Here is a 23,594-nt window from a genome sequence, read left to right as displayed (position 1 = left end):
ACAAAGTAAATTTAATTTATGGGAAGAACCGATTTAAAACTTGTTCCCAAGTTGGCTGATAGATAATAGACTTTAAAATGGTTTTTATTATGTTGTTGTTATATTTCCTTCTTTGTGCTTTAAAGTTTGTCATCTGAGTTTGTTCATGCCATTAAAACAATCCCATTTAGGATAAGGTGTGCTAGCCTTTGATCTAGCAAATGTAATTGAAGTGGCATTCTCATTTTTGGATCTGTTTCAGAACAACTATTTCAGAATAATGTTTGTTATCTGCTAATCAGGATCTAGCCTTGCCAGCACAGTTTCATCTTAATTTTGGCAGTGAAGAAAATGATTGGATTTGAGATTTGCTTTATACTTTTAGACTATCTTTACTATCTTTTTGTTTACTAAAATTTATCTCTCAGAACACTTTTACTCATACATGTTTTCATCATTTCCAAGCATGAAGTATGTGAATTTAGAAGTCCGCTTTCAATAGAATGTTTATTGTTGGAGTTATTTACCTAATTTGGAATACAAGTCTAATTATACAATGGGAGAAAACATATTGTATTTCATGGTCCTCATTTTCATCATGTAGGAAGTGGGTCAGATTTATTCAGACATTATCTGCTGAATGCCTGCTATGTAACAGACACAGTATATATGACAATGTATAGGCTGTTCCTCCCTCATGGCATTTGCGCTCTGGTAGAAACAGCAGACATATGCACAAAGGCTTATATGAGCATGCTGTAAACCTTAAATATACACAATTTTTATTTGTCAGTTATACCTCAATAAAGCTGAATTGTCATGCCAAAATCCTCTGCTTTGAGAATCAGATGGACCTTGATTTGGTGTCTGAGCTCTGTCACCTACTGACTGTATTGCGTTTTGCAAACATTTCATCTTTTAGGCCTTAATTTTTGTGTCTTTTTAAAGGAGGATATTATACCTACAGCATTAGGTTTGAGACTGTGCACTTAGTATAGTGCTTGGAACAGAGAAAACTTTCAATACATATAATTTATTCTAGTTTTTAGGTGCTGAATTCTTGCCACTTTATTTAGGAATCATTATTTCACCACGGTCACTTTTTCTCTCTTCTCTCTATGAGACTGTGAGGGTTCTCTACATTTTGGAACTGTTAATCTTGCACTAACATTGAGAAAATAGTGGTAATTCTTTAAAACAATGATTACAGAACTTTTAATCATATATAATTTCTAGTTTATTTTGCTTGACTTTCCACAGTGGTTGGCTTCAAACTTTAGCGTGCATAGGAACAGTCTGGGTGCTTAGCAAACCTGCATAGTCCCACCTAGTGCCCAGATCTGGGTTTCTAATTCCATTCTACAGTGAAATAAAACAGGACGTTTTAGGGACATGGCTAATTATTGGGCTGGAGCGTGGAGAATACAAGATGAACTGGAGAACATTGTGGTACGAGAAAGTAAGGAAGTGCTATAATCCGAAGAATGGGAACATGTTAAAGGGACACAGGAGGTAACCTAAAGAAGCTCTCAGTGGCCAAAGCTGAACAATTTTTTTTTTTTTTTTTTTTTTTTGAGACGGAGTCTCGCTCTGTCACCCAGGCTGGAGTACAGTGGCCGGATCTCAGCTCACTGCAAGCTCCGCCTCCCGGGTTCACGCCATTCTCCTGCCTCAGCCTCCCGAGTAGCTGGGACTACAGGCGTCCGCCACATCGCCCGGCTAGTTTTTTGTATTTTTTAGTAGAGATGGGGTTTCACCGTGTTAGCCAGGATGGTCTCGATCTCCTGACCTCGTGATCCACCCGTCTCGGCCTCCCAAAGTGCTGGGATTACAGGCTTGAGCCACCGCGCCCGGCCAAAGCTGAACAATTTTAGCCACAAAATAAATAATGTAGTATTGGATTATAGCCCAAAACACAAAATAAATACACACAATTGTATAATGATATAAATGCATGAATGAATGAAAAGGTGAAAAGAGAAAAATCCACACTATAGAATTCCAAATTATGTATGTAAATACTCCACCCCAGAAGGTAGAGCTTAATTTCCTTCTTCCCTTGAGTGTGACTTGAACTTAAAGACTAGCTTTCAAAGAACAAAGTATGGGAAGGATCAGCGGGTAGGGGGAGGTGGGGTAACTTTACAATGGAGAAACCTGTCAAACTACTTTGACCTGGTGATCAAAGTTACTAAGTCACACATATGGTATACTGAGAAGACACTTCATTTATTTCCATCCCTGCAAACTCATAACCCCAGTCTAATCATGAGAAACTTACAGAGAAATCTAAACCGAAAGACATTCTCCAAAATGTCTGACTACTATCAAAAGAGTCAGGGTCATGAAAAAAAAATTAGAAAACACTAGGAAACTGGCACAGACCAGAGGAAACTAAAGCGACATGATTAAATGAAATGTCAATTAGATTCTGGAAAAAAAGGGCATTAATGGGAAAACTAATATAATCTAAATAAAGTGTTATGTTTAGTTAATAGTAATGGACTAGGATTAATTAGCCAATTAATTATAACAAATTTACCATTCTAATGTCAGAAGCTCACATTAAGGGAAACTGGGTGAGGAGTACAGGAGAATGTTATGTATTATCTTTGCAATTTTTCTGTAAATTTAAAATTATTTCAAAATAAGAAAGTTCATTTTTAAAATGCACAGTCCAGGGGTGACAAGTCTCCTTGGGGCCAGGGAACTTACCTTATTTCGTAACACTTTGTTAGATTCTAAAGAAAGCAGTTTCGCTAAAACCACTTAGAATACTCAGAGCTCTGTAGTGGGTGGTATTTCTAGGGATATGGATGACTGTTGTGTCTGGGTGCATCATCCCAAGTCTTTATCCCATTCTTGTGCACTCCATGTGCCATTCTACCCCCAAGTTGCAGCTATATTTTAGAAACTTAGTTATTAATATCCAAGGATCTCAGATCTGAGTTCAGCAATTCCTTTTTAGATAATATCTCTCATTCCAAAGTGTCACCATTTAAATTTGTTTATGTATAAATTACTGGGGAAGAAGGAGACATGCAGTCCCCTTTCATACTAGGATATGTTACAAAAACTACATTGGAGATTGTTGAATTCAGAGCCTATGGCAGGAGGTGGCATGTAGACACCTGTGAGTTGGGATTAGTGATGACAAGAAATACTGTGTCTGAGGTATCTAAAAATTGATCACTAGGTCCTGGAGATTACTCATGGCACTTGCAGGCAGAAAGTCCGATTCTTTGGCACTGTTGGGGAAACTCTCATTTCACTTAGCGTCTCATGATCTGCTGATGGCACTAGAGCCAGATTCAGAATATAGTCCCCACTCCTAGTGTCTAAAGAGTTGTGAGGGATGAGGGAATTCAGGAAAGAAGGGAGGTGGAAGTCCAGTCTGGGCACAGAAATACAGGAGGCAAACATGGGGCGTTGCTGTGGCCTTCTTCTAGCCATACCTTATTCATTTCCATTGAGACCTTCTCCTGCCTTCCCTAGACGCATCCCAGACCCTCCTTGGGGAACCAAATATGAAGTTTCCCTTTAGGCACATGGGGTGGTTTCCTGGGGCTCCCAAAGGCTTCCTCACTACTTCTTTTGGAACCACTTGAAAATAAGTTAAATAGGGCCAAAATATGTCATTTTGTGCAACTGGTATTCTGAGCTACCTTCTGTAAAGATGAGGAAGGTCTGGCTGTTGCAGGTCCATAACATGTTGTCCCTTATATGATTCATTTAAAGTAAGTTTTTATTGGTTATATTGCTTATATTGTTTTTAAGTTAGTAGTGAACTTCAGTCTCTAGCAGTTGGGCCCATTTGTAGATTATAAATTATGTGTAGTGTCAGTTATTCATGTCAGGTTATGGTAGTAACTGAATTAGGAGAGTTTCAGCCTGTATGATATTAATAAAGTAGTCGACTTCTTCAATTGGGGCGAGGGGTGCTCTCCTCCCCATGCCAGCAGTATGTTAACCTTGACCTAAAGTTACCTCAGCAAGTTTCCTCTCCCAGTACCAGTGCCAACCTTTTTCAAAACTATCCTCAGAGATTGGGTACCAGTGAGGCTGACAGATCTATTTGTTGTCACTTGTAGAATCGTTTGCACCATGGATTTAATTTAACTTGTGGCCCTGTCACCTATCATGCTGCTGCTTTGGGATCCTTCACTGCTTAATAAGCAATACTGTCATGGTTAGGAAATGGCTCATGTATCCGTTACAGAGCTGCAACCAGTCAGTGGAATTGATGACAATAAAACACTCACATTCAAATCGGGATTTGAGTAGAACCCTAGGGCAGCAACTTTGCTTGGTAAATGTCTAGGGCATCCATTTTTCCATCTGAAAGATGATGTCACATGTCTCCCATAGCATGCTGGGAAGAAGTTAGCTATGAATTCAGAGAATAAGGGGCCAGCTGTTACCTAAGGAATTATATTCTTTAGCCTAATACAGTAAACCTCTCCCTCCAAAAAAGGACAAGAAGAAGCAAAAACTACTCAATCAATGATGAGACAGAGGTGTTGTGAAATGATATGATAGCCAGCAGAAAATACCAGATTTTTTTTTTTTTTTTTTTTTTGAGACAGAGTCTTGCTCTGTCACCCAGGCTGGGGTGCAGTGGCCGGATCTCAGCTCACTGCAAGCTCCGCCTCCCGGGTTTACGCCGTTCTGCTGCCTCAGCCTCCGGAGTAGCTGGGACTACAGGCGCCTGCCACCTCGCCCGGCTAGTTTTTTGTATTTTTAGTAGAGATGGGGTTTCACCGTGTTAGCCAGGATGGTCTCGATCTCCTGACCTTGTGATCCGCCCGTCTCGGCCTCCCAAAGTGCTGGGATTACAGGCTTGAGCCACCGCGCCCAGCCAATACTTTTTTTTTTTTTTTCTTTTTTGTTGGTTTCTATGGGAGGCCGAGGTGGGCAGATCACATGAGGTCAGGAGTTTGAGACCAGCCTGGCCATCATAGTAAAACCCCATCTCTACTAAAAATGCAAAAACAAATTAGCCAGGCATGGTGGCGTGTGCATGTAGTCCCAGCTACTCAAGAGGGGGAAGCAGGAGAATCACTTGAACCCAGGAAGTGGAGGCTGCAGTGAGCTGAGATCATACCACTGTACTCCAGCCTGGGTGACAGAGCAAGACTCCATCTCAAAAAAAAATAATAATAAATTACTAAAAAGTATAAATAATTATGGATAGTGAAAAAATATAGCTACTTTGATAAATGTATCCAGGCAAGTAGATGACCAAACCAATTAAACATCGTATTTCATTGATTCTTCAATAATTTATTCACATTTTAACTTCTCTGAAATTGAGGTGCAGTTTACATACTATGACATGGTATGGATTCATTGAAAGCAGTATTTTTTCCTTTTTTTTTTTTTTTCCCTTTTTTTCTTTTTGAGATGGGGTTTCGCTCTTATTGCCCAAGCTGGAGTGCAATGGCATGATCTCGGCTCACTGCAACCTCTGCCTCCCAGGTTCAAGTGATTGTCCTGCCTCAGCCTCCCGAGTAGCTGGGATTGAAAGTGCCCGCCACTATGACCAGCTAATTTTTGTATTTTTAGTAGAGACGAGGTTTCACCATGTTGGCCAGGCTGCTCTTGAACTCCTGACCTCAGGTGATCCACCCACCTCGGCCTCCCAAAGTGCTGGGATTACAGGCGTGAGCCACCATGCCCAGCCCTTTTCTCTTTTTTAATACATAAAAATGGTATACTCTTTAATTTGTGCTGTGTTATATTTGATAAAGTACAGCAACCAGTCATCACTGCTACTCACTTCTCAGAGGTTTTGATCTGGATGGGGTGACTACTGTAATTCAATTATTGTTATAGTGGGTATGTGCTCATTTCCTTAATAACGGGGATTCACTAGTTCTTTCTTCCAATGTTAGGGTACAGTTCCCCCTAGGGCAGAATATTTGATCATGACTCTCATGGTTGGTCTATCAGTAACTATAGAAATAAGATTCAGTTTAGCCATTTCCAAAGTACAATAAAAGGAATTGCAAAATAATTTGTAACTTTGTCATAGCCCTATGTTGTTAGCCCAAGTCTTGGGTACTGTCAAACTGAAACAGGAAATCTATCTCCTAGTGAACTACAACAACCAGTAGTTCCAAAGAAGGCTCTGGTTTTCCTTGAACTGTATATTTTAGAGGGTCACACTAATGCTATAACTTAAAATGGCATTATTTAAATATTAAGATAGTATCCAATTCCAAAAGCTAATATTTGATACCAATCACTGATCATCACGAATAGGCTAAAAGCTGCCTTTTCATTCCATCCCATTGTTGAAGAATGACTTATGGAATTGGTTCTAATTATCTTTTCATGGGGTCCACAAAAACCCAATAGGTCAAACTCTTCATTTCACAAATGAGGAAATAGCCCCAGAAATGTTGATTTGCCCATTTTCTCATTACAAGATACTGATAAAGCCCAAGATAGGAGCCAGGTCCTAGGCCTTCTGTTTCTATCTTCCTCATTCCCTCCCCCTGCCCGCCCGCAATTGAACACAGTGCCCTCTCAATTTAATTAATGATAGTTATGACAGGGGCTTTACAATGAAACAATTTACCTTCAGGCTTCTTGTGCCCGTCCTTACTGGGCCAGTAGTAAAGACACATGACATGGTACTTATTCAAGCTTAGATATGATAGAAACAGAAAAAGTGGTATCTGGTACCTATTCTTAGCCTTAGCCTTTGTTTTAATTTCTACTACTTTAAAAATTCTTTTTCTTTTTTCTTTTTTTTTTTTTTTTGAGAGGGAGTCTCACTCACTCTGTCGCCCAGGCTGGAGTGCAATGATGCAATGTTGGCTTATTGCAGCCTTCGCCTCCTGGATTTACATGATTCTCCTGCCTCAGCCTCCTGAGTAGCTGGGACTACAGGTGCCTGCCACCATGCCCAGCTAATTTTTGTATTCTTGGTAGAATCGGGGTTTCACCATGTTGGCCAGGCTGGTCTCGAACTCCTGACCTCAAGTGATCCGCCTGCCTCCACCTCCCAAAGTGCTGGGGTTACAGGCAGGAGCCACCGTGCCTGACCTCTACTAATTAAAAATTCTTCAGAACAATGTCCTTTGGGATGGACAAAGCAGGTGATATTCTTTCCATCTTTAGACCAATATTTTAAGTGTCCAAAAGACCAGTGATACTTCTAGCTTCTGAATGGAATTGGAACTTGGGCTTTTGATTCTTAAGCCAATATTCATCAGCATCATACCATGTAGCTGACACACTTGCAGCCTAAGACAGAATATCTTGAAGAGAAGAAAACCTAATGGAACCTACAATATAATTAGGCCAATTTGGGAGGAGTATAAGAGGAGGCTGATTTCCTGTTATCTGGGAAGTGGCAATCTGAACTTTTAAACAGACAATTTTGAACTTTTTTGGTTTGATACTGAGATTAAGTTCAAGGCAGCTACCTTTATGTTAAAGAAACTGATGAGGTTTCATTATAAGTCTAGAGTAATGTTTGACAAGGTAGAGGAGATGATAAAGAAGTAGTTCTATCTAAAGTTACTGAAAATTTTCAATGCTACAGAGATTCATTTTTATTACTTTGAAAGACAGATTATAAAGATACAGGAGGGTATTAAATAAAATGGGATAAATTAATAAAAATTATAATTCCCTATTAACCTAGGTTTTATATTGGTTTTTCGTTAAAACTGTTGCATTCCACTTGCTGTTTTCTATTTTATTGTTATTATTGTTTTAAAATTGAGACAGGGTCTTGTTCTGTTGCCAAGGCTGGAGTGCAGCTGTGAAAATGGCTCATTGCAGCCTCAACTTTCTGTGCTCAAGTGATCCTCCCATCTCAGCCTCCCAAGTAGCTGGGGACCACAGGTGCATGCCACCATGCCTGGCTAATTTAAAAAAAAAAAAAATCTGTATGCAGACAAGGTCCCATCATGTTGCCTAGGCTGGTCTCGAACTCCTGGACTCAAGTGATCCTCCTACCTTGGCCTCCCAAAGTGCTGGAATTTATAGGTGTGAGATACCATGCCTGGCCATCTATTTTAAAATATTTAAACTCAAGGCAAACTCTAGACAAAACAGAACTAAATCTGGAAGGAGCTATAATACGGGAAACAGAAGAGAATGTTACCAAAAATATTAAATTGATATTCTCAGAATTTAAGAAAACAATAGGTTTATAAAATGAGAAGAAGCTCTTACAGAGGGGACCAATTAAGGGATAACAGAAAGTCCTTGGACATTAGAAATGTTACTGCAAAGCTAAAAATTGGACACAGGTTAGACAGTGCAGAGTTCACTGGGTTGCACACGGAACGTAGTGCTCATTCTCCTTCCTGCCCACTTCCACTGAAAAGGAATGCACCCCTCCCCCAATAATGGACCCAAATACCCACTTCTGGCCCTTTCCGCCATTAGCCATCGGCCTTCAGCCAACCACTACCACCACAGCTCGCGCCTGCCTGCTCACCGCGCCCCAAGGTGCCTGCCATGGCCACCACCCCAATGTTGCAGGTGCATCAGAACTACCACCCCAACTGCGAGGCCGCTGTCAACAACCACATCAACCTGGGATTCCATGCCTCCAACGTGTACCTGTCCGTGGCCTTCTTCTACTTCGACCGGGATGACGCGGCCCTGGAGCACTTTGGCCGCTACTTCCTGCGCCAGTTGCACAAGAAGAGGGAGCACGCCCAGGAGCTGATGAGGCTGCAGAAACAGCGCGCTGGCTGCATCTGCTTTCACTACATCAGGAAGTCAGAGCGTCAAGATGGAGAGCAGGCTCGAGGCCATGGAGTGCGCCTTCCACCTGGAGAAGAGTGTCAACCAGAGCCTCCTGGAGCTGCACCAGCTGACCATGGGGAAAGGTGACCCCCAGCTGTGTGACTTCCTGGAGAGCCACTTCCTGAACCAGCAGGTCAAGGCCATCAGAGAGCTGGGTGATTACCTGAGCAACCTGTGCAAGACGTGGGCCCCAGAAGCAGGCCTGGCAGAGTACCTGTTTCACAAGCTCACTCTGGGCGGCAGCGAGGAAGACACCTGAGCCAAGATGGGCCCCACAGCCACAGTGTGCTTTCCCTGGGTCAGGCCACCAGGCGGGGTGTGCATGTTGCCCTTTCAGAACGTTCTCTTCAGTTTTTCTCCTTTCAGTGTTATCATTATTGGCAATAAAATTATCTGTTCTCAAAGCAATAAAGGTGTCCAGCTGATGCGTGCCTGCAACACTCTCACCTTTTAGGAATCGACACATCCCCATGCAGGTTTAAAGTGGGTATCCAGCAGTCTCTCCACCCAGCCCTGTCCCATCTGCATGCAGCTCAGGATCTGCGGGGGTGGAGGGGAAAGTATTCTATGGGCCTCTGGAAAACACATCAGTCTTCCCCTTATAAACTCTGAGGGCATGTGGGATGGGGTGGGGTGAGGTGAGATGGATGGGGTGGGCGGGGTCAGGTGGGGTGGGCAGTCTTGGGCCATGGTATCTGTGGGTACATGTGCATGGTACAGTGTAAAACATGGTATGGAATTCATCCTAGTGGCTGCCTCTGGGGAAGAAGTGAAGGGAGTGGGATTGGGCAGGGATTAAAATAAAGGGGGTCTTCAACTTTTCATGAACATCATGAGCACTTTTTAAAAAAATAAGCAAATGATAAATTTTCTTGTTTCTAGACAGCGAGATGGGGGCTCTGGGTGACAGCAAGGCAGAGTACCTCTTTGGCAAGCTCACCCAGAGTGACAGTGATAATGGGACTGAGCCTTAGGTTGACTTCCCCACAGATATGGGGGTGATTTCCTGCATATTGCCCTTACAAATCCTCTACTCCTGTTTTTATTCTTTCAATTGTGTCATTTCTTCCAATAAACTAATACGGAAAAAATATACCTCAGTAGAAGGACTGAAAAATATAAGGTCAAAGTTGGAGGTCAAATTTGTGATATGAATAGAAAGTAGATTAGATACCCCCAACTGTTAAGCCAGTGACTGGCTGCTTTGAAGAATGTAGAGGGGTTGGGGAGAGTTGAAGGTGCAGAACAGGTAGAGCCATTGTAGCTGATCCAGGTGAGAGCCTAGTGTGGCTTGAACTGTGATAGAGGCTGAGGAAATGAAGAGAGATTCACTAGTTCCAGATGGATTTTGGACAAGGTGACAAGTTTTGCTCATGGACAGAAGGTGAGGACTGGGAGATGAGAACAATAAATTCTAGTGTTTGATCTTGAGCACCTGGGTTGATGGTGCTATTATTAACCTCAGGACATTTGCAGTGGGGACACCTAGGGTAGAGGGTTGGGGAATACATGTCATGTGAAATCTTAGCTCCTTATTATATATCCAAATGGAAACGTCAATCAAGTAGATGGAAAAATGAATGTCAGCTTTGGAAATATACATAAGGGAGACATTATAGATGGTATTGAAGTCATGTGATTAGATGAGCTCACCAGAAAAAGAGTGTAAGAAAGAGTGTGACAAATCCATCCCCAAGCTCAGGGCAGCTAACATTTAGGGGATAGTTGAGATGTTTGAACACCCAGAGAGTTTCTGGTCCCACCTGACCATTACCTTATTGCAGACCATGGCCCCCAGTGTCCACTCCCAGTGTATTTTCAAATCAGCTTGTCCTGATGTCAGTGTGACCTCTGGTTTCTCCTTTCTAGATGTGGAGAAGAGTTCTGTTATCTTGTCTTATGGCTATGGATAGAATGAAATTATCTCCCAGTAAGAAAAAGATTCCTTAGAGAAATGTTAGTGATGTAAGCCTACGTTTTTTTTCTCTCTCTTCTTTCATAACTCTGCCATATCTTTTGGCCTATTCTCTACCTAAACAGATGAAATTAGTATGTAAACCTTAGATTATGCATGTTTCTGAAAAACTACTCGAAACATTTTGTTCCTTCAGTGCTACATGTAGATTATTATATAAAAGATAAAAATTACAGGTTTTGTATGCAGTATTCAAAGTTACATGTGTAGCTCGAGTCTTTTTAAAGCTAACTGGTTTGAAGAGTAGTAAAATATGAACAAGTTTAGCGATGCAATAATTACCTTATTTCATAACTGTACTTTAACACTTTCTTAAAAAGGAGGATTATGGTCATTGAAGTTTCCAGAAGGTATTTTTGCCCCTTTACTATTCTAAGTCTAACTTGGTCCTCTCACTGTATTTCTTTGTCTGCCTGATTTGAGGATCTTTCCCCTCCCTGACTTTGTCTCAGATCATATATATATTTTCTCTCCTAGATATGAGGAAGAACAAAGTGAGCATCTCTTTATGACTGTTTACATTTTTAAAAGAATTCCTCTTACTTTCATACTTTGGAGAGACAGTTTGCTATAGTGGTTTCTTAACTTCAGATTGCCTGGGTTCAAATCCCAGCTTAGCCATTCATCTTGACTTGCTCAAGTCATTAAATTTTTTTGTGCCTCAGTTTCTTCATATATAAAATAGAGATAACAAAAGCATCAACCTCATTGGGTTGCTGAGATTAAATAAGTTAATGTATGTAAATCACTTACAGCAGTGCCTGGCATGGTATAAATACATTATGTGGTAGCTGTGAGTTACCACCATAATCACCATCATCACCCTCCACTCACTTCTAAGATCCTTTGTATTATTTATGCTTTGGGGGAAAGACTTCACTGTATACATTAGCGCTGCATTTCTACCCATCATGTCACCCTGCATACAGAGGTGGGAAAACCCTTAGAACCTGGTTTGGTTGTCAGGTGCCACCAGAACTCAGGAGGGTACATGGCTGATTTTGCTGTCCCACACACAGGCTGAAGACTGGAGACAGGTTTTGTTGTGATAGCTTTCTGTGGTAATCCCCACCAATTCTATCTCAACCAGCATAAAAATGCTGATAAACTTAAGGTCTCATAATCATTCTTCAAAGTATATGAAGAACTAAGCTGCAATAATTCATTCTCTTCTTCAGGTACCAAGTTTAGCTCAATTATTGATTCAGGGTTTCAAAAAGCAAATGCATCTTTTACCCAACTGTTTTCCCTTAATGTTTCAAATTTTTCTTCTGGAAAGAAATGGCTACAAGTTTGAGATAGAGAAGTGAGATGCAACAATATCTCTAATTTTATTTCTTTCAAAATGTTTTCATTAGTAATATTCTCTTCAATATGTTGCAAAAATCTTGGAAACATGTAGTAGCTAGGACGATTACTTTTAAGTCTGGCTTGCCATAACAATAATGTCTTTCGAAATCCCTGGATACGTTCAACACCAACATGAGTTTTAGCAAGAAGAAACCACATCCAAACCATAGCACTTACAAACTTTTGTTCTATGGAGAAGTACCCATGCATGTATATATACCAAATAGTAACATAATTCACAGGATCCTGCACCTTAGTCTCTCTCCTTAACGATATAAAAGAATGAGTTTTCAGCAGTCAATTTACATACTGGTCACTAGTGATATTCTGGGACTTGGGATTCCTCCTTTTGCTTATTACACCAGGACAGGTACCAATCCCCCCACTTCTTTGGTTCCGTTACCATTGTAGGGTCTTGACGTGTCATCCAGGTTCTTGATGTGTTGAGCAGAGGATTGGACAAAACACACAAACAAAGCAACAAAAGAATGAAGCAACAAAAGCATAGATGTATCGAAGCAAAAGTACGCTCCACAGAGCTGAAGAAACAGGTGGCTAAAGAGCACCGGTTGCAAAATCTTCTGGGTTTTAAGTACCCTTTAGAGGTTTCCTATTGGTTACACCCTGTGTAAATGAACACCTGACCTGTGACCAGTCAGAGACTGAAGTGAAGTTATACCCTGTGCAAATGAAGACTTGTCCTGCAACCAATTGAAGGCTGAAGTGGAGTTACACCCTATGCAAATGAAGACTTGGCCCGTGACCAGTCACAGGCTCAAGTGAAAGTTCCTTATCTCCAGACCCTATTCTCCTGCTTCAGTTCCATTCAAGTGTCCTGAATCCAAACCATAACCATTTCCAAATAATTCCATCTAAATTATGAGAATTTTCTTTATGTAACCTGTGTGCCACCTTGCAAAATATAGTGCCCATAATTAATTGAAACAGCATGCCACCAACCTTTGGTCTTCTCCATCCCCCAGCCATATCATCTTCAACTGGTAGTCAATTGAGTTGATGCTTATCATGTCCAGCATAATATTGTTTCCCAGTAACTTGTCCATCTTCTACTGACAGTTTTCAAGATAATACCTTACTTTTTGACAAAAGAATACAAAACATATCTTTTAAGATACTTTTTAAAGAGCTGGAATCTCCCTATGTTTCCCAGGTTTGTCTCTAACTCCTGGGTTCAAGGGACCCTCACACCTCAGCCTCTGAAGTAGCTGAGGGTACAGGTTTGTGCTACCACACCTCCGCATTATGTATCAATTTAAAAATTGCCTTTTCTACTTTTTCATAGCTTAGATATACATGTAACTACCTTAGAGACCAAGAAATTGACCCAAAGATGTTAAGTGACTTGTAAGTCCGGCCATTTTCCCTAGAGTATCACTTTTGGTAAGGAATCTTAAAACGTTGGACTACACTTGCTTGGATTTTCCAAGTTGGGTGTATTTCTGCCTTCTACTCTCAACAAGGCAGCTTTTGGAGTTGGGATTGGTTTTTAGTCCCTCGTCTCCTAAGGTCCTTCCTCCCCTTTAATGGCATTCTCTTTCAAGGATAGGGAGAAGCTGTAGGAGAGCTGTATATAAATGCTGCTAGGCCCTCCTCATCAATACAAACTCACTGGGAAAATCATCCACTTCCCAACTTTTTTATGTAGGTTCTGAGCTGATTGATCAGATTGCAAAACATGCCCCACTCTACTATCTTTCCAATTATGAAAGCCTTGAGGTCAGGCCTTGAGTCACTCAAATTCTGTTCGTAAATGGCAATGAGAACATTCAAAACAAAAAAGCACACATTTTATAAAAGGAAAACAAATATTCTTGGTAAGAATCTTCCACCTGCTGCATTTTGTTCTAGCACTCAGCTTACAGGATGAAACGTCTACCTCTTGCTACTCTTCCCTCTGAAACGGTTGTCGGACCTCTCTGGCAGCTCCAGATTGTGTTTATCACTTGTTTAATTTTTTCCTGAGCTGAAACTATAGAGTCCCTATAATGACTCTTTTCTTCATTCACTCTTTTACATCATGCTTAAGATTGCTATAAAAGTATGATTCAATTATGATAGTAATTCTTGTTTAGGCACACACGTTTGTGCCACATTATTGCCTGCCACTAATGTTAAATCCTTCTAAAGCACTGCTCTACCAAGTCTTGAAATCATTTGCTTATTCTAAATCTACTGCTGATTTGAAAAGAAAAAGAACTGTATAAATAGCTTACAGAAACATACTTTGAAATTATTTGTTTGAATGATAATTATTACAGCTGCTTTCACATGAATTTTCTTCTGACCCTCTGGCCTCAAGGACATATCAGTCTCTTTTCCAAATAAATCTGTCATTGTGTTTTTATTTAGATCATTGTTAACTTAGTTGAAAGCATTTAATCTGTAAAATGAGGCAGCTTGCTTTTGACTACACATTGAAAATGATGGAAGACTGAATTTTAGGAAAGTAGCCAAACTGATTCCAAATTACTTATACATCAAGGCAGATTGCTTATTGGTTTGCTCTGGTGGCAGACCTCTTAGGTTGAAATCCCAGCTCCAATGTTTAGATGTTAAATGACCTTGACTTTATCATTATGTAACCTCTCTGAGCCTCCATTTCCTCATCTGCAAAGTGAGGATGATAACAGAGCCTACAGTATTTTATGTGCTAAGGATTAAGTAAGTTTAAAATTAAAATCTGGTTTACTCATTCAGTTTTTGCCTAAGCTTTGTTTTTATCCATTGAAAATAAATGCCCGATTATTTTTCTGTAAGTTTTTTCCAAAGTGGAAAGAATTAGACTAAAATTTTTTTATTTCCCAGAATGCCAAAAAACAGAGAAATTGAATTATGCAAGCAAGCGTGCAAAAAAGATTCATGTAGATTAATCCTTGGGTATTCCAAAGTAATGTGGACAATATAAAAGAGCCATATTTTATTATATTTTTCTAAGATTAGCATCATATAATTATTTAAATCACATATATTTATTGGTATTTTTGGATAAATTGAAATAGAGTAAAAGGAAGTGGTGACCTGAGAGACTAGGAAGAGAGAGGTTAAAGTCTTACCTGCAGATAAAGGAAAATTTACTATGGATCAGATACTTGATAAGTTTATTTTATTTTATTTGGTGCAGTTTGATTCCAAATTTGTAAAAGAGTCTGTTGTTTTTTAGGAGTGCAACTGTGATTGGCAAGTGTACAGGAGAAAGAGATGTAAAGCAATTTTTTAAATGATGTAAACCTAAATGTTAATACTGCTTACATCTTTATGATGGAACTACAAGTGATTTGTTTTCATTTTTGCTGTTTTTGTTTTGTTGAGACAGAGTTTCGCTCTTGTTGCCCAGGCTGAAATGCAATGACGCAATCTCAGCTCACCCGCAACCTCTGCCTCCCAGTTTCAAGCAGTTCTCCTGCCTCAGCCTCCCGAGTAGCTGCAACTACAGGCATGCGCCACCGTGCCTGGCTAATTTTGTATTTTTAGTAGAGACCAGGTTTCTCCTTGTTGGTCAGGCTGGTCTTGAACTCTTGACCTCAGTTGATCCGCCTGCCTCAGCCTCCCAAAGTGCTGAGATTACAAGCATGAGCCACCACACCCGGCCCCATTTTTGCTGTTTTTACATGAGTGAAGTTTTATACAATTAACTTTTTTCTTTTTTTTTTTTTTCTTTTTTTTTTTTTTTTTTTTTTTTTGAGAGACGGGTCTGGCTCTGTAGCAGGCTGGAGTGCAGTGGCGGATCTCAGCTCACTGCAAGCTCCGCCTCCGGGTTCAAAGCCATTCTCCGGCCTCAGCCTCCCAGTAGCTGGGACTACGAAGCCACTTTCGCCCGGCTAGTTTTTGTATTTTTTGAGAGGCGGGGTTTCACCGTGTTAGCCAGGATGGTCACCGATCTCCTGACCTCGTGATCGCGCCTCGGCCTCCCAAAGTGCTGGGATTACAGGCTTGAGCCACCGAGCCCGGCCCAATTAACTTTTTTCAATCCTAAAAGTGACAGTTATATAAAAAGTTAATGATGTGCAATTTTAGGAGCAAATTTATTGTGTAAAAGGTCTTCATATATCTATATTTAATAGTTTTTACCTGTGAATATATTTCCATATTAGTGAAACAAATGAGTCCTTTGACAATTTCAGCTATTACATATTACCCTGAGATGATTTAACATCTAGACTCTACTTTCTTTTTTTTTTTTTTTTTTTTTTTTTTTTTTTTGAGCCAGTCTGCGGCTCCGTCGCCCAAGCTGGAGTGCAGTGGCGCGATCCTGGCTCACTGCAAGCTCCGCCTCCTGGGTTCACGCCATTCTCCTGCCTCAGCCTCCCGAGTAGCTGGAACTACAGGCGCCCGCCACTGCGCCCGGCTTATTTTTTGTATTTTTAGTAGAGACGGAGTTTCACCATGGTCTCGATCTCCTGACCTTGTGATCCGCCCGCCTCGGCCTCCCAAAGTGCTGGGATTACAGGCGTGAGCCACCGCGCCCGGCCCTAGACTCTACTTTTTCTTCTTTGGGCTTTTTAAAGTATTGGATCTTGCATATTTTCATCTGGATTTTTAGGTGAAATTCATTGCGAACCTGTACAGCCTTTAGTAAATCATACAATATTTCTTACAACATGTCCAGTTCCTCTTAGAATTATAGAATGTTGGAGTAATAATGTACCTTAGAGATCTCATTCAGGAGTAATTATTATGACCACAGGGTTCTTTAAAAGGTTATATGACTAAGTGAAGTAAAATATATGACTATAAAACAAGCAGCTTTAGTGCCCATAGTATTAGTTTGGACCAGATTTGGTGTTTTATCTAAATTCCATGCCCCCATGGGACATCTGAGTTCAGAATTCCAGGTGTAATCCAACTCCATTTGTCCATTCGTGTAGTGAGCTAACTCCTCTCCTCAGCTCTTCTTTTTCCAATTTGCATTCCAAGGGCTCCCTCCCTTGATGCCAGATAATTAAATAATATGAAATGGAAGACATTTCAAATATTATTATTATTATTATTATTATTATTATTTTTGAGACGGAGTCTCGCTCTGTCGCCCAGGCTGAAGTGCAGTGGCCGGATCTCAGCTCACTGCAAGCTCCGCCTCCCGGGTTTACGCCATTCTCCCGCCTCAGCCTCCCGAGTAACTGGGACTACAGGCGCCCGCCACTTCACCTGGCTAGTTTTTTGTATTTTTTAGTAGAGACGGGGTTTCACCATGTTAGCCAGGATGGTCTCGATCTCCTGACCTCGTGATCCGCCCATCTCGGCCTCCCAAAGTGCTGGGATTACAGGCTTGAGCCACCGTGCCCGGCCTCAAATATTATTAGTGACCCGTAATACCTGCGAATAAATATGACTGTGAGAAAAGCACTTTGATAAATGGAGTCAATAGCATTGCAATTGTGGGTGATCTTTGTATCAAAGTAAGGGATAGGTAATCAGTCATTTTGAAGCAGAGATTCGATTATAATATATAAAATTAATTATAATCACTAATATGTATTGAGTATTTATATGCCAGGGACTTAATTAGATGTGTTATAAATGTTATCTCACTTAATGCACAGGCAACCTATCGGGTAGGTTTGTATTATACCATTTTACAAGTGAGGAAACTGAGGCTGAAAGGAGTAACTTGCCCAGGTTTCATAACTAGTAATTGGGTCAAGTTTCTTTTTTATCTTTTAAATACTTCCCCCTACATACGGTAAAGTCTTGAACTACTGGATTACTTTTCATTTGGGATTAAGGTCCAGGTTTAGAAGTAACCTAATGCAGTTTCTTCACTAGCCTGAGGTCTCTCCTAGGAACAATATGTAATTTTGACCTTCAGTCACCATCTGTGTACTAAACTCTGGGGGTGGAGAGGGAGCTGAGGAGGAATGTCTGGTAGCAAGAAACCCCAAACAGAACCATTAGAAAACAAGGTGTTTCTGGAGTGTTTGAGCACTGAAAGATTACAACAGCCTAAACGTGTACATACTGTTAATGATTATAGGGATCATGAGATGAGAATCTTGTAATTGGATATGGAGAGCGATGATATTTAACGTATTTTAACAGTAAATTATTTGGTATAATTAGTAAAGGGGAAAACGCTCATTACTTATTTTTCCCTCTTAAGTGTCATAGCTGAAAATATAAATAACTCCAAGTCTTAAAAAACACTCTTGGATTCTGATTGACCATTTTAGGGAGGATCCAGAATGAGTACAATAATGTATTTGTAATTTCTTGTCACATGGAAAATATAGACTGTAGGTCCTTTGATTCAGCAAATTTGGTTTTGGGTTTTTGTTCATTATGTTCATTGAACCCAGACATTTATTCATCTGGTATTTTCCATCTTTTATTCATACTGATTTTCTATTTATTTTGTATTGTATTTTCAGAAGGAGTTTTGGAGCACCTACACAAAAGCGCAACAAGGGGAGAGTAACCGAGGAAGTGACTGGTTTCAATTTTACCTTACCTTTCCATTAATCTTTGGCCTCTTCATTATCCTCCTTGTCATTTTCCTAATCTGGAGATGCTTCCTAAGAAACAAAACTCGTAGACAGACAGTGACTGAAGGCCACATTCCTTTCCCTCAGCACCTTAATATTATCACCCCACCCCCCCCACCAGATGAAGTGTTTGACAGCAGTGGATTGTCTCCAGGCTTTCTGGGATACGTAGTTGGGCGCTCAGATTCCGTCTCTACTCGCCTGTCCAATTGTGATCCCCCACCAACCTATGAGGAAGCCACTGGCCAGGTGAACCTGCAGAGGAGTGAAACAGAACCTCATTTAGACCCACCCCCGGAGTATGAGGACATAGTCAACTCCAACTCAGCCAGTGCCATTCCTATGGTGCCTGTGGTCACCACCATCAAATGAAGCTGCAAACTTCTTTTTACTCTAATCATTTTTAAAATACTAATGAAAGAACTTTCTAGCACTTTACCACTACATAAATGTTCATTGACTTATTTTATTGGACTCTTACAGCATACCACTTCATACTTTCTGGTTTTGTTTTCTTTAGTTTTGTTTCTTGTTATAGAATCATTATCCATGCTCATTTTTGCTAGGGGAAATATATGAAGAGGGAAAACATACTAATGGGGTCTTTCTGTGATGTGATGAGACATACATGTAAGTGTATATATGTGTGTATAGGCATATATACATATGTATGTATCAACACAGTATATGTAAAACTGTCTTAAAAATCCATTAAATCCATTAACTACCTAAATCACCTGGAAAGAGAGCATTACTCACCAAAATTGCAAAACAAGGGTACCAAGAATTTGTGTAATAGCCAGTGACATGCTGTAGATTTTTGCAAACTGGATATACTTACCATGTTTTCTAATTCTGACTGGCTTTTGTTAACTTGATAATTCTTCATCTACCTTAAAAAGAAAAAAATTACACATACTCATTCTTGATGTTAGAAAGAGAAAGAGTGTGTGTGAGCAATAATGCGTAAGCTACTGACAACTTGCTTACAGCAGATAGCAATAAGGTCTTTGGTAGCATTCCGCTTGTTTTGTAATAGGGATTTTCTTTTTGGTTGACCACTCCCCCCCGACTTCCAAAATTAAACAGTGTTTTCTTAGCATCTTGAATATCTCCTGTGGTGTATATTAACATCTTGATGAGACAGATTTCCAGGCAATGAAGTAATTTCTAAAATGGATATATGTGTGGATTAATGATAGGCAGTAGATACCCATTACTCCTTTACTCATGAATGGTAAAATTATTCTCACTGTTTTATTGCCTTTTACTGTATGTTCTACACTCTCTCCTACTGCCACAGAATTTTCAAGCCCTTAAGAGTTTAGTTAAAATAAAATTTTTGAAATTATTTTCTTAATATTTTTATATAGGCTGATGTCTTTGCCTCAAGATTGTTAAGAGGTAATTTTCCATTAAATTATGAACTGTGATTTTTATATTGCTCTCCAATTGGTATAAGAAGATTGCAAAGTCCGTGTTATGCTAGGTTCACAATAAATCTAGTAATAGCCCCACACAGATCTCATCATTGTTGCGACTTCCTTTTGTATTTTCATCAGGTATTTTTTTAACTGTAGGGTTTTTACTTTTTTCTTGGAGCAGAGAGAACAGGCTGTCAATGGGTTGCCAACATAAGCTGGCTGAGAAATAAAAGAAAACAAGACAGTTGTATCATAAAGTTTCATTTTGTATGCACTGATGGCAAATTCATTAGGTCAGTTAAGGGAAATGTTTGTACCACTTCCAAACCTTTTCAGCGTTGGATGAAATGATTGATGAGGCAGGCAGAAGGAATATAGGCTTCAGGTGTGTCATTTCCTGCTGCTTCCAGCTCCATCCCTACGGACGCCTCCCCCAGTCCTGCCCTGGAACCAAAGGAAGGAGTAACACTGAGGGGAATCCTGAAGTAGGAGTCAGATGACCTGAACTCAGATCTCCTCCATCACATACTTGTCACCACTGTACCTTGAGCAAGAACCACATCTGACCCTCAACCTCCTCAACTCTAAAATGGGGATAATATCATCTTTACAAGGATCAAATGAGATGGTGTATATGTAAGAAATTTGTAAAATGTGAAGAGCTATCTATACTAAGTTCGTAATGTTATTATTATTGTGCTTCAAGGATAATTTTCCCGTTTTCCTAAATTGTATGAGATCTTTCACACAGTGAGAAATAGAGCAGGCTGCCCCATAAATGGGTAACATATTCCTAATCTGAGTGTGTGGGCTGTTAGAGAATCCCTGTCATGCTCTGGTCTATTCTGAAAATGTGCCAACTGAAAGATGATAGCCCACACAGCACAAACAGGTTTAAGCAAATGTTGGAAAGGGAACTAAGGCATGTGTGCTTAGTTAATAGGTTTAGCAGCTTTCATGGACTAAAAATGATTGATTATATCTTGACCCTGGTCTCAGAAATGGCATTTTTAGTTTTGCCATGAGCACACATCAATCTTTGGCTTCTATTTAAAGCTAAAGGTAGAAGTGTTTGACCCAGTGAACTGTGTATGTATGTGTGGGGTGTTTTTTTGTTTATTTTTAAATGAAAATTAAGACACCTTTTGTGTGGACATTTTTTTTTCTTTAATGTCAGGCTTTAGATTAGATCAGCAGTTGTCAAAGCATCGCCCGTGGACCCCTGGGTTCCTTGAGAGCCTTTCAGGGGGGACTATGAGATCAAAATATTTTTATTATAATGTGAAGACATTAGCTTTTCACTCTATCTCAAAAAAAGTGTTGCAAATGTAAAACATTGCCATCTTCTCACAAATCTCTTTTTCTGTTTTTGAAAATATGGCTATTTTTCATAAAATGTTATTTGTGTTAGCATGTAATGGGTTTATTATGTTTAAATAAATTAATACTTTAAAATTTTTCAGTTTTTTTTAGTATGGTAAATATTGATAGATATAAACCTCATGAACAAAAGCACTTTGGCATCCAGATCCTCAATAAATGTTAAGGGAATAAAGGGGTCCAGAGACCGAAAGTTTTAGAGCTACAGGATTAGACATAGGAGCAGGATATTCTGTTACTAAGTGTGATTTCTTGCAACTTTATTTTACATTTTAAACTCCTGATATTGGATATAATGCTGCCTTTTAGAGACACCTGAATTGCAGTATCAGAATGAATGTTGATGTTTGAAGCCAAAAAGCCAAACGCTTAAACTGATCAATGACTATAGCTTTTTAGACTGTTGGTCAAATAACATACTACTTCACAGTAACAGCTTTATCAGCCATAGATCTCATGGTGGCTGCTGCATGATAATGATAGGATAAACAAAATACCACTGTCTTCAAGAAACATTATCTTAGGTTTGTTTGTTTGGTTTGAGTTTGATTTGGCTTTTATATTTTTTAAAATCCCTTTTGCTACCCCATCTGGTTTTATAAACTGAGTTTCTTAGCATTTGTTAAAATTAAGGGGTTTGTTTGGAATAATATATATTTTTTATGCTTTTGCTTTTCTTACCTGATTGATATTACATTCACCTTTGATTGTTTTTTAAAAGTTTATTTTTACAGAATATATTTAGTACCTTTCTTAAGGAGTAACTGAATTGAATCAACCAGTTTGCATTTAAATAAAAGAATAGGCTCAGTGGTCTTCCTGTGGAATGGTTTACACGTCTGCATGTGCAGTAGTTGTGTCTGGAATCCTAGAATTGACACTTTCTGCCTCCCTGCTCTAAATGTCACAACAAATTATACTTCCTTAAAGTAAATATAATGATTTCTTCTTTTCCTATTGACCAGTACAGATAGAGATGTTGTGTTTGTTTCATTTTTAATGATGACTTCAAGATTGATGATCTGATCCAGTAACTGTGGAGGTAGCTTTAACTTGGTTCTGTGTAAATAGTATGTATTTTATTATAATATTTCACATTTTAAGATGCTTGGTTTACATTAAATTATGGTATTTAACTTTTTATGTTTATACTAGGTAGGGTCTTTCTTATATTTCTGTGTTTTTGGTATGCTAAATAAAGCTATTTTTAAACCCAAGAGTTTTTTTCTGCCATGTGTTAATCATATTTTGGTTAGGTGGTAAATATGCTGCATATGTTCTTATTAATTATGTTCTTTTTAATAAGGTAAAATGGTTATGTTTCTTTTTTCTTACACATTTAGGGAATATAGCTCAGTAAAAACAACAGAAATCATCTGATCAAAACCTCAGAGTGTTCTCAGCACGAGATAGAACTTTCTATACTACTTTTGAATGATTTTGGCATGATACAAAATGGAAACAATTGCTCTAAAGGAATAGACTGAGCTCCCTGCATAGTGTAGTTTGTCAAGTCCTGAGAATAGTGTTGTCTATAGATGCCAAGGAGCCAGTTGTTTCCTGCTTAGCAGAACAGCTTGTGTTTGAAAAGAAAGCACAAGATGAAAACATTGTGACCAAAGGGCATCTTCCCATGTGTAGAGCTACCTCAAAGATTAAAAGCTGGTTTGTCACATCACTAACCAAACATATGTGAATATGAGTTGATACAATAAAAAGAATTAAAATTATTTACTCCATATTCAAGGATGAATTTTAAATATAAATTATAAACCTAAGTATCCATTTAATAAGCAGAAGTCCTCAAAGAGTTGTCCAAATAGTCTTTAAAAGGTACTTTAAAAAATCTATAGCAATTTCTAAAAGTTATGTAACGTACACATTGATGACTACAATCATAAAACCCAAAACCTAGATCAAGAAATTTCTAGCACTCCAAAAGGCTTCCTCATTCCCCTTTCTTAAAGATACCATGATTCTAACATCTGTCATAATAGATAACTTTTTAAAAGTTCATACTTGGCTGTGGCCATATGGACTTGCCCTTTTTTTTTTTTTTTTTTTTTTTTTTTAAAATAATGCTTTTAACATATTTCAGAAAAGTTCAAGCAAAGATCCAGAGCTGCTCTTCCACCTCTTGGCCCTCCTTAAATTCAACTACTTGTTTTCTCTGAGACTTTTCAACATTCCTAAAGCTCTTTGAGGGCAAGA

General features: G+C 39.3%; 1 protein-coding gene and 1 pseudogene across 1 annotated transcript in view; both read left to right on the top strand.

The window, feature by feature from the left end:
• PRRG1 (proline rich and Gla domain 1) overlaps positions 1-22,600 on the top strand; it is a 107,523-nt gene extending 84,923 nt beyond the window's left edge. The window contains exon 4 of the mRNA XM_003917561.4: positions 18,466-22,600. Within this exon, the coding sequence (XP_003917610.1) occupies positions 18,466-18,951 (486 nt within the window). The 3' untranslated portion in view covers positions 18,952-22,600. The remainder of the gene's footprint in view (positions 1-18,465) is intronic.
• Positions 7,957-9,361, top strand: LOC103880700 (annotated as a pseudogene).
• Positions 22,601-23,594: the final 994 nt, after the last annotated feature.

The sequence above is a fragment of the Papio anubis genome, chromosome X, assembly GCF_008728515.1.
Source record: "Papio anubis isolate 15944 chromosome X, Panubis1.0, whole genome shotgun sequence".
In the NCBI taxonomy this organism is placed as follows: Eukaryota; Metazoa; Chordata; class Mammalia; order Primates; family Cercopithecidae; genus Papio; species Papio anubis.
This window is presented reverse-complemented; position numbering and strand designations above follow the sequence as displayed.